The 11,254-nt window shown below is 34.5% G+C and overlaps 1 protein-coding gene and 1 long non-coding RNA gene across 3 annotated transcripts; both read left to right on the top strand.

Moving 5' to 3' along the window:
- The first annotated feature begins 856 nt into the window (after nucleotides 1-856).
- LOC132311840 (uncharacterized) lies at nucleotides 857-9,030 on the top strand. Of its 2 annotated transcripts, XM_059809964.1 has the most exons (11): nucleotides 857-1,589; nucleotides 1,734-2,108; nucleotides 2,253-2,573; nucleotides 2,656-2,967; nucleotides 3,175-3,519; nucleotides 3,691-4,200; nucleotides 4,297-4,440; nucleotides 5,015-5,095; nucleotides 6,711-6,764; nucleotides 6,873-7,321; nucleotides 8,294-9,030. In XM_059809964.1, the coding sequence occupies exons 1-11, from the start codon at nucleotides 1,178-1,180 to the stop codon at nucleotides 8,903-8,905; spliced, it is 3,615 nt and encodes a 1,204-aa protein (XP_059665947.1). In that variant the 5' UTR covers nucleotides 857-1,177; the 3' UTR covers nucleotides 8,906-9,030. The 2 variants fall into 2 exon arrangements, with proteins under 2 accessions (XP_059665947.1, XP_059665948.1); XM_059809965.1 differs by lacking the exons at nucleotides 6,711-6,764; nucleotides 6,873-7,321; nucleotides 8,294-9,030 and adding an exon at nucleotides 5,259-5,587.
- A 327-nt stretch (nucleotides 9,031-9,357) lies between these two features.
- Nucleotides 9,358-10,775, top strand: LOC132314904 (uncharacterized). The gene is made up of 2 exons (XR_009483540.1): nucleotides 9,358-9,624; nucleotides 10,186-10,775. It is a non-coding gene; the product is annotated as an uncharacterized LOC132314904 (long non-coding RNA).
- Nucleotides 10,776-11,254: the final 479 nt, after the last annotated feature.

The following is an 11,254-nucleotide window of genomic DNA, read 5'->3' as shown; positions in this document are numbered from 1 at the left end:
GGCCCTTCCCTTTCATTGCTTGTATGACGTCTTTGACCCTAGTTCTTAGATCTTGCATCTACAGATTGAAATAAGTGACGTCTTCAATCTTGTCACCAACACAACTAGAGGTACCTGCACGGAGCCTGGTATTATTCAGTTCAAGAGACCGATGGTGATGGCTTCTCTGTTGACCCCCTATTTGACTAAGCTCAGCTTCGTTGTCAATCCTACGGGAGTCATTCTTGGGTACTTCATTATTCTCTACCTCATTAAGGGCGGCTAAGCGTTGTAAAATCATTGAATTTTTCTGGACTAATTGGTTCATTCCCTTATTTAGGGTTTAAACCTGTTGTTCCAACGCTGTGACGCGTTCCTGATCGTTTGGGAATGCGGGGGGTTGCCTCGTCAAGTCCCTTTGATCAGAAGTTTGCAACGCTTCGTATTCGCCAGCAACCAGACCAGATCGCAATCGAACCATACTTTATTTAGAGAACTAAAATCGTTCCCACAGACGGCGCCAACTGTTGATGATGGATTCTACGCAATTTGGATCTGATCTGACTTCCTGAATAAAGAGAAGAAAAAGTGATCCTACGAACACCGGTGTGTTACCGGTGGAGTAGGTTCCGACGAACAAGTCAGTGTGAATGATAATCTCCCTGGAGAAATCGAGAAATTGAGTTAGGGTTTATTGCGTACCTCAAAACGTTGATCCCCCGCCTTTTTTATAGGGTTTAGGTTAAGATGTCACGTAGAATTACCTTATTGTAATCTGTAGACTTAATCTTCGTCGTAATCTTTAATCCTTATCACAATCTTTAATCCTTATCGTAATCTGTAAAGCCTATCTCAATCTGTAATCCTTATCGTAATCTGCAGAGCCTATCTCAATAGTGCGTTAATTTAGTAATCTTTCCTTAATTATACATCCATCACAACGCATCTGTTTATATTGCGGAATCTTTCCCAAACCCATATTTTTCTTCCTTTGTTACTTGCTAATTGGTTTCACAAATGATCAATCATCAATGGGACCGGTTTCATGTAACTGAATAATGTGAGATATACTCCATCTCTATATTTACATGTATAGCAGTTTAGAGAGGGAGAAACTCTACATTCAAGCTCTAGTACACCTAAGAGTTCCGCCTCTTAAACTTTCACATACTCCCCGTCTTTGCCTTCCAATATTAATATGGCATCTTCCTCAGACTCTGAAATATTGTCTTCTGTAAAGAAGTACCCATATCCAGAAGAGGTTAACGTGAGGCGTTTTGTTAAAGTCATTCTCTCTAAACAAAACTACTTTGTGTGGAGAAAGAAGATGCTTCTTTTTTTTAAGCGGCAAGGTTTGGTTGGTTTCATCAATGGTGAAGTTGTGGCACCACCGGAAAAGATCACAATACCAAATGACGATGATGTTAACTCTCCCAAGGGCACAAAGGAGATCGAGGACCAGGATTACGAGGACTGGAAAAGATCGGATGAATTGTTACAAAGATGGATAAGAGCGACGATTAGTGAAGAAGTTCTTCCGCATGTGGTGTGCTTGAAAACTGCTCAAGATATGTGGTCAAAGTTAATTACCCTGCATGAAACAAAAATAGGTATTTATGGTCGTGACTTAATTAATTATGTGAATGATTACATACATATATAGTTAATTAATTTACATATAAGTATGAGTACTTCAACCTAGCATATCCATCATTAATTGATTAATTTTTCTCCAACTTAACCTCTTTTTGCAGAGTACCCACACCCAGCAGAGATCAACGTGAGGGATTTTGTTCAAATCAAGCTCTCTAAATTAGATAACTATTTTAGGTGGAAGTCATTGATGCTTGGTCTTATTGAGAATCAAGGCATGTTTGGTTTCATAAGCGGTGAGGTTTCAGCACCACCTGAAACGATCAGAGTACCAGTTGATGATGATGACGATAGCTTCTACTTTCGCACGAAGGAGATAGAGAACCAGGATTATCAGGACTGGAAAAGATCCGACGAGCTCTTGCAAAGATGGATAAAGCAAACCATCAATGAAGATGTTCTTCCAAGTGTTGAGTGCTGGAAAACTGCTAAAGATATTTGGTCACAGTTGGTTATCCTGGGTGAGAGAAAAATGGGTAAGCTCATCACTTAATTATTTGGATGTTTTAATTTACATTAATTTACAAATATATGTAGTGCGTACTTTAACTTAGATAGCTAGCTTCAATGATTAATTGTTTAAATTAATTCTCAAACTCTCCTCTCTTTTTAATTTGCAGAGTACCCAATAGATATCAATGTCACGGACATTGTTCCCATCAAGCTCTCTAGTAGTACCGATAACTACTCCAGTTGGAAAACACTGATGCTTCATTTTATTGAGAGTCAGGGCATGCTTGGTTTCATCAATGGAGAGGCTTCAAAACAAACACTTTCTGATGACAACAGCAGCAGCAATGATGAATGGAGAAAATCAGACGAGAAGTTGCAAAGATGGATCAAGGAAACGATCAATGTAGACATCCGGCGAGACTTGGTACTGCTTGAAACATCAAAAGATATATGGGAAAGGTTAATTATCATGCATGAAACTAATATGGGTACGTAAGGTCTTTGCTTAATTATATTCCAATGTTAATTCCATCAGTGACTTAAACTCTTCCTCTTTTAATTTAATTGCAGTGTACCCATACCCAATAGAGGTGAACGCGTGTGACTTTGTTCCCTTCAAGCTTTCCTATGGCAACTATCGTGAGTGGAGATGTCTGATGGTTCGTCTTATTGCGAATCAAGGATTGATTGGTTTCATTTTTCCACAACATCATCATATCCCAAGAATAGATTCCTTGGCGTGGAAAAGAACAGATGCGTTGTTGCAAAGTTGGATAATAAGGACAATCAATGAAAGCTTCCTTCCAAGTGTTTTGGATTTGCAATCTGCCAGTGATATGTGGACAAAGTTAGACAAATTGTCCAATTCTAAAACTCTAATTGGTAAGGTTACTTGGGTCATCGCATAGTTCATTAAAATAAAGAATTTTCAGTGGGTGTGTTGGATTGATAATCTAGTTAATTAATTATTGTAGTCCAATAAAATTTCTCCCTGATTAATGTGTAAATGGGTAAATACATATAGACTAATTAATTCATTTTGATAACACGACAGTGGAAAACTGATGTGCTTTAATTAATCTTGTGTAGAATACCCATACCCAGTAGAGGTTAACGTGGGGGACTATGTTCCCGTCAAGCTCTCTAGAGAAAACTACTCTTTGTGGGCAAAATTGATGCGACGTCTTATTAAGACACAAGGCCTGAAAGGTTTCATAACTGGCACAGTTCCTAGACCAGACGAAACATGGAAGAACGATAATAGGCGAGAGGCATGGAAAAGAACGGACGGCCTACTGCAAAGCTGGATAATGGGGACGATGGATCAAAAAGATCTTGTTGCATGTGTGGTGAACTCGGAAACTGCCCATGATATGTGGAATAAATTACAAAAAGTCTTTACTCAAAAGAGTTCCTACAAAAGAAGTGAAACGAGTAAGCTCAATCTCTTGCACACCACATAGATAGATAGTTTATTATAATTTTATTATTATTATTATTTATTTATTTCCTTCTAATTTATGATAATGCTTTATTTTATTTATTTTTTATACGCCACACTTTATGAGAGTACAAATTTTTATGTTTGTTTAATTTGAATGGCAGTGAAAAACAAAGCCGCCCAAGATAAAGATTTAGGCTTTTACCGGCCGCTGCATAGAGCTACACTGAGAAGTGAATGGGACAAAGCCAAAGAATTCTTGGAACAAGAACAAGATGCAGTCCATGCGGACATCACGGGACAGGGGGAAACAATACTGATGGTAGCAATTAGGTCTCAGAAGAGAAACCATTTTGTTAAGAATCTATTGGATTTTATGTCATCAGATGAGGATTTGACTGTAACTAATCACAAATGCCAGACAAGTCTTCATTTAGCAGTATCATCCGACAACCTTGAGGCAGCAAAGTTGTTAGTGGCCAAGGACCAAAGTCTGCCCAATGTTAAAGACGATTACGGGAATCTACCTCTCCAGCTAGCTGCTTACCTTGGCCACAGAAATATGGTCCTTTACTTAATGGACGTCACCGGAGATGTCATTAATCATAGGCCATTTGAGGATGACGAAGATGGGGGTGATGTTGTTATTGGTTTGATATTACATGGTCTATACGGTGAGTAGTATTTTATTTTATAGGAACAGAAAATGCAATAAAAAAGAATAGTTCCTTAATTTGTAGTTAACCTTTTCTTTTCTCTCTCTTTAACAGACATTGCTCTACTGTTGGTTAAGCGCTATGGTGCATTTGCAAGGGAGGAACTGCAGCTCTCTCTATTGCAAGCAATTTCTATGGAAAATTCTGCATTTCGAAGTGGAAAAAAATTCAACTTTGGCCAAAGCTTGATCTACTTTTGTTCGTCTAAGTCTATCCTTTCCCTCTCTTCTTGATTTATTATTATTATTTTTTTCTCTTGTTGGGCCTAGGCATGCATATCGATAGCAATAGAAATTTTCTATAGGCACAATAGAAATTTTTAGATGCCATTAAACTAAATTTGAAAGTCAACAATTCACTAAACTCGATGACCAAAAAAGGGTAAAATATTTTCTTGAGTTTATCATCTGGAGCCTTTCTTTGGGAACGAATTAATGAACTAATTAAGAAGTTTTCAAGCCCCACATAGAATAACAAGAGAATTACGGACTGCAACCACAAATGTGATACAAAATTAGACGGGAAACCAAAATATTCCACTTTTCTCCGCTTTTCTTTTTTTCTTATTAAATTATTTTTCCTGAAGGTTTCATAAATGAAACCAAAATAAAAGAGAGATAGACTTAATATACAAAATTATAATTTGCCACTTGTTCTTTTGTACTACTGAACTGTGTCTTTTAGAAAGTTTTTAATTTTAATTTTAATTTTTATTTTATAAAGAAAGTAGTACTCACTCACCTATTTCACTGCCCACTATTTTCTTTTCTAGATGTTCCGGCAAAGTTGGAAGAGCCTACATGGCACTGGAGCGGTGGAGACATTGAGAATCCTATAAATTGCTGCATTTATGGTCTGTTTACAGTCTATTAATTATTTTTCGCTCTATATTTGAGATATATATATATACACACACACATACATATATAGTTTCTAATAACAATTGTTTGTCTGTTATTATTTATTTATTATTTTTTATATCATATAAATTTGCTCCTGTGGTCTGTATGCCCTAGATTTAGGGCGGAAAACCTATTCCAACATCAGATAAAGGGAAATCCTACAAAAGATGTCTTTCCTGCGGTTTCTGACTAAAGAACAGGAGGGTCAGTCCTTCCCACGTGTCAAGTTTCATAAATGAATGCAGCCTCAGGCTAATGATATGGGGGATCCCGGTCATAGTATGGGAGTGGAAAAGGCGCAGTACTGACTATAGGAATAGAAACATGGATGGGTCGACAATTATTTATTTTTTATTTTTTATATCATATGAAATATCAGACAAACAATTGTTGTTAGAAACTATATATGTATATATATATCTACCACAACCAGTTAAGTGTTACGCATGTCACCTAAAATTTAATAGATGGTGGAATTAGTGGTTGCATTGAAATTATCAAGTTAAAATTAAGGGTAGTTAATTTTCTTTTTTGGTTGACATACGCAAGTTTTGTTGTAAGCCCGGCTTGGGCCTTAGGCGACCCGGTCAATAAAAAACTCCAAAATTTTAGATTTTTTTTTATTTTTTTTATATTAAGTTATATTATAATTGTTTTTTAATATTGTTAAATTCTAATAAATATAAAAAATTTATATTAGGTTTTAAAGATTTATATCCTAAAATAACTTTTTTCTCTCTCCGCTCGTTTCGATTTTATATTAGGTCTTAAATATTTATATCCTAAAATAATTATTTTTTCTCTTTTCTCTCTCTTTTCATTCATTCCGATTTTATATTAGGTCTCAAATATTTATATAGTAACTTCAAATATTTATATTCTAAAATAACTTCATACATAAATTTAATAGGCCACCAAAGATTTACATTCTTGTATGATGTTTTTTTTGCTTTTTCTTTTTCTACTTTCATTCATGATTTACAAGAAATCCTAACCGATATAGAAATTTAATATTAGGCCCAAAAATCTTTCTTAATTTCTCTTTCCCTCTCATTCACTTTTTTTATGCCGGCACTAAAAACATTTTTGTGTAAGTTAAGCCAATAGTAAAATATTAAATATCTATTTAATGTCGTTGTTCGGAAAAATGGCAAAAGCTTTCCATATTCTTTTTATTTTATTATTAGTATGTTTTTATGTTTTATCTTCTTCTTTTCAACAAGTCTCTCCTCCCACTCTCATTATAAGTGTTTACAATTGTTATGAACGCATTTTTATTCTATTGAAAAATTTGTAGAAGTATTGAATTTGAATTTTCTAAATTAGGTTCAACAGTTCTTTTTCTTTAATTTTATTAACTTTTGTTATTATAAATTTGTGTGTATTTTTTTTTTTATATATTTGTATATTTTGTTTTTGAGTTGTGACTAATTTTATTTATATTGTTTGAAAAGGTCACTTTTTATTTTTTGCCTAAGGCCCCCAATTAGATTGAGTCGCCCTGGTTGTAAGAGTGCAGTGAAGTAATTTTATTTTTAATTTTGTTTTATATATATTATTTTGTAGATACAATGAAGCAAAAGTTGCTCTGCTTATTTTGGAAAGTGGCTGAAATGCTAGGTAAGGAACCGATAAATTGATAGTAGCAACTTTTTACGTTTAATGATATTTACTATAAATCATTTACACCAAATACTTCATTCTTAATAAATTCTTCGACTTAAGCAGTGCCATGGATCAAGCGAGTTCGAGAGATAAAATGGAAAAATGAGCACGCACTTCAGCTTGTCAAACAACTGTGCATGGAATATGAAAAATTTGATTTCTCAGAAGTCGGAGATATAATCAGAGCATCACTAATAGCCGCAACAACTTTGGGGATTCCGGAAGTTGTTAAAGAGATTATTTCAGTATTTCCTGAAACAATATATACCACAAACGAGGAGGAACAAAATTTATTTTATATTGCAATTTTGAACCGTCAGAGAAACGTATTTAAACTCATTTATCAACTTTCTGACAAGTCTATTATCCATTCTCTTTTAACATGGCCTGATTCATCGCTCAACACTAGCTTGGATCTAGTTGCATGTTTAAAAAGTGAGCAAAGTAGCAAACTCAAAATTGATGCAGCTGGTGCAGCTCTACAAATGCAACTTGAACTACAATGGTTTAAGGTAATATTTTTATGCCTCTTAAAAATATGACTTGTGATAGTAATTTTCTTTATTTTCTCATTTACTAAACATGTCTGTAAAGTTAGGACCCTGTACATTTTCTGATTGAGTTGTAAATAGGTTGTGCCATCTAAATAAAGATAGGACTTCTTTTAGCAACTACAATGAATTGAAAATTATTTTTCTGAATTAAAAAATTGTCCTCTAACATTTTGGATGTGGATGTGGGTTCACCACAAATTTTCTAAAATTCTCTCTAACATTTTGGTCTGAAAAAAAATAAAAAATTCTATGTTCGATTAATCATATCATATATATATATATATAATTACAAAATTTATCTTCCTAAATTTAATCATATCAGGCTTAGAACTAAATTTTTTTCAATTTTAATTATGAAGTATCAATTTCAATTTAATACTTCTTTCTATTGTGGTTGCCGCATTTAAAATTGCAGAGCTTTTACAACTTGGAGGCATTACAACCAGCTGGATTATACTTATGTTTGGCTGTATAACATTGAATCCTTATAATTGAACTTTGGAGTAATTGGAGAAAAGTTTATTTTAAATTTATAGAAAATTAAAGTTAATTTTTTTTTTTGCAATTTCACCAATTTTAATTTTAAGACTCCAATTTCATATAGAAGTACATAACATAGAACCTAAAAATTTTATTTTATTTTCACAAATAAAGATCCGAGACATGTTAGCCTTGGGCACCTCAACCCTGTAATGGAACTTTATATATGTTCCCTGGTCCCTGGATGAGCGGACGGTAAAGAAATTTAGTTTAAATTTATTTATTTATTGATAAATGAAACAAAAAGAAGAATACATAAATTCCTTTCTTTTGGGCAAAAATGATATATTAAATTCAAAATTTTTTTTACACCAACTCATATTTTTAACTCTCTATTTTTGGAACAAATCAAATGTGCATTCTAATCGAAAATCATCCAATTTATTGCAGGAAGTAGAAAAAATTTCAATTTTTTATGGGAGCAAGTGGGAAATTGGAAGAAAGACACCTGCCATGATATTTTCTGAGACACATAGAGACTTGATGAAAGAAGGAGAGAAATGGTTAAAAGACACGGCTAACTCATGCACAATTGTCGCAGCTCTAGTTGTTACAATAGTATTTGCCGCTGTCATTACAGTACCAGGTGGAAGTGATAACATTAACGGCCTTCCAATTTTTTCCAAAGATAAAGCATTTATAATCTTTATCATATCCGATGCGCTAGCTCTTTTTTCATCTGCTTCCTCTTTGTTAATGTTCTTGTCAATTCTCACTTCGCGTTATGCAGAGATTGATTTTCTATCCACTCTACCCAAAAGATTAATTTTTGGTCTCATAACTCTATTTGTCTCTATAGTATCTATGATGATAGCTTTTGGAGCCACCCTCTACCTTATTTTTGGACAAAAGAAATCGTGGATTCTTACTCCTATAAGTGTTTTTTCTACTGCACCCGTGATCTTGTTTGCATCCTGGCAATTTCCTCTGCTTTGGGATATGATCAAATCTACCTATGGTGATGGCATTTTCGGCAAACACAGTGATGCTTTGCTCTTCTAGATCAAGTAGACAGAGGATGTAGTTTATTTTTCTCTCTCTATTAGTATGTATAATAAAGTCCTGTTTGTTGTGACAATTGTTGCTATGGTAAGAATTTAAGAGTATTTGATTTGACCTTTCCTCTATTTACTATCATTCCTCCATATTTCATCAATGTGATTCAGGTTGAGTGTATTGAAAGGGATGGACTTCACCGTTATATAAAGTTCTTATGCTATTTTCTCATTCACGTAACATAAATATGGTCTTGTTTGTTCACCGAAAAGTAAAAAAATTATTTTACTTAAAAAAAATATATTTTTGAAGAAAAATATTTTAGGTCGAAACAAACTAAGACTAAATTGGTAAAAGGCTGCAATAAGGCTACAGTCATAAAAGAATGAGTAAAAGAATTGGATAATAAAAAAACGACAAAGAACAAGAAGAAGAAGTAAAAATTGATGCTAGTGTAAATGGAAAAACAATATTATAGAGGCACTTTCATCTTCTGAACTGGTGAGAAGAAATATATGACTTAGTGGTAGTTAAGTATTTATAAAAATATTTATTGACAAATTTAACTTTGACTAATGAAACGTAAAAATTGAAACCGTGGTTCCCAATTGCGTCTCTCGTTTCAGAGTCATGGTTCCCACTTGGAAATTTACTGCGTCTCTCGTTTCTCAGTCAAGGTTCCCAATTGAACCCCTCTCTCTCTCATCGCAAAACGCTAGTACAAGGTCTGTTACCCTCAATTTCTCTTCTCTTCAACTGTTTGATTGCTGATTTTAGTTTTGTTTAGCTTTTTAGCGTTTTCCAGTTTTGGGTTTTCAGATTCCGATCAAATTGAAAGCACTCTAAAATTTGGTCAGAGTCAAATTAAACATCGAATAAAAAATTATTATGTTGTTAGGTGTTTTTCTAGCTTTTTAAGTAGTAAGATTTTCTCAAGATTGGAAGTCTCAATTGAACGTCTTGAATTTGTCGTATTGGGTTGCTTGTATCTGGTTGAGTTGAAGGATTGATTTGCTTCAAACCACCTTAAATTTGTAGAAACCATCGAAACAACAAAAAATGAGCGTTTGAGTTGTTGAGTAATTGGGAAATCACTTTTCATCAACTGTCAATGAATTGAAGAAGCTTTAATGATATGATTGCATTTTGGGTATTTTTAAGGTTTGATTTCTGTGTCGTTTTCGTCATTAGAAGAAGATGTATGGCAATTTTAAGGAGCAGGCTATATTGTATGTTTATATTAATTGTTTATACGAATGCTCACATTCATATTGTGTGTGAAGCAGGCGCTTTAAGACCCATTTGAAGTATGAGAAGAACCCAAAGATTAAGCACTGAGTACTAGAGGAGGGCCGAAGAGATTCGGGCTGTTCTTGATTGGAGGGACTGGTTCTCCCTCCAATGGGGATGCTGCAGTAGCCACGCGGCGGAAGACAAAGCCTAAGAATGGATCGAGGCGGAGACAGAGGGAAGCCAAATGTGAAGTGGAATGATGTTTGCAGGGCTTGAGAGTGCCAAGCAGGCGTTGCAGGATATCTGTTTTTGTTTTTATGTTGCCTCTTGTTGCCTTCAATGTAAAAACAAACTGAATGATGGTAACAATTCACCAATGACAATAAGTACTAAACACATTTTTTTTGGGGATTAAATGGCCTTGTTGAGTCAAAATTTATGAGCACAAGAATTAAACATAAAGTTATTACAAACAATTTGCTCCACCTTTTAATCTTCAGACAATGATCTCCAGTGGGTTGCTCTATTAGCCGTACTTTCCTGATTCCAGTTGTAAGTTGTGTATTAGGATATGTCGTAATGTATTGTTATTGTTCTTGCTGTTGTCGTCGTCTTCTTTTTTTTTTTTTTTTTTTTTTTTTTTTTTTTTTTTCACACAAATTTTTGATGTTCCATGTGATTGGTGAATGCAAATTTCACAACAAAAATGAAAGAGAGAATATGAACACATAACTCAAGATCCTTAGGTACTTTCTGTTCGCGCGGTTTTTGTTCCCTACGCCGGTCGATGGACTCTTCGCGGGCGTGCCAGAGTATTTGTACAAAATACCCAAAATATGTAATTGAACACCAGCCTATCCCTTTTTCCGATGGCTGACTCTCAGGCGATTGTGTGGGAGAGAGACTAGTAAGAACTCCCAGCAATGTTTCTTTTATGCCTTGTTTGTAGCAAGGACTTTTTAGAGTGTCTAAAGAAATGTAACGGCTGATGAATGTTTGAATGGATGGAATGGCCGAGTGAAGACAGGCGGCAAGAACTTAATCGATCGCCGGCCGAACGTGATGGCGAGAACTTAATCAATCGCCATCAGCTAAACACAATGGCAAGAATTTAATCGATCG

Source organism: Cornus florida, unplaced genomic scaffold, assembly GCF_030987335.1.
Source record: "Cornus florida cultivar Cherokee Brave unplaced genomic scaffold, ASM3098733v1 CherokeeBrave_3.0.0_Hap2_Chr06, whole genome shotgun sequence".
NCBI lineage: Eukaryota > Viridiplantae > Streptophyta > Magnoliopsida > Cornales > Cornaceae > Cornus > Cornus florida.
This window is presented reverse-complemented; position numbering and strand designations above follow the sequence as displayed.

Excerpts from the sequence above, each read along its gene's own strand:
- LOC132311840 (XM_059809964.1), top strand. The coding sequence starts at position 1,178 with ATGGCATCTTCCTCAGACTCTGAAATATTGTCTTCTGTAAAGAAGTAC. Across the intron at positions 2,109-2,252 it reads CCTGGGTGAGAGAAAAATGG|AGTACCCAATAGATATCAAT; the intron begins GTAAGCTCATCA and ends TTTAATTTGCAG. Across the intron at positions 6,765-6,872 it reads GAAAGTGGCTGAAATGCTAG|TGCCATGGATCAAGCGAGTT; the intron begins GTAAGGAACCGA and ends CGACTTAAGCAG.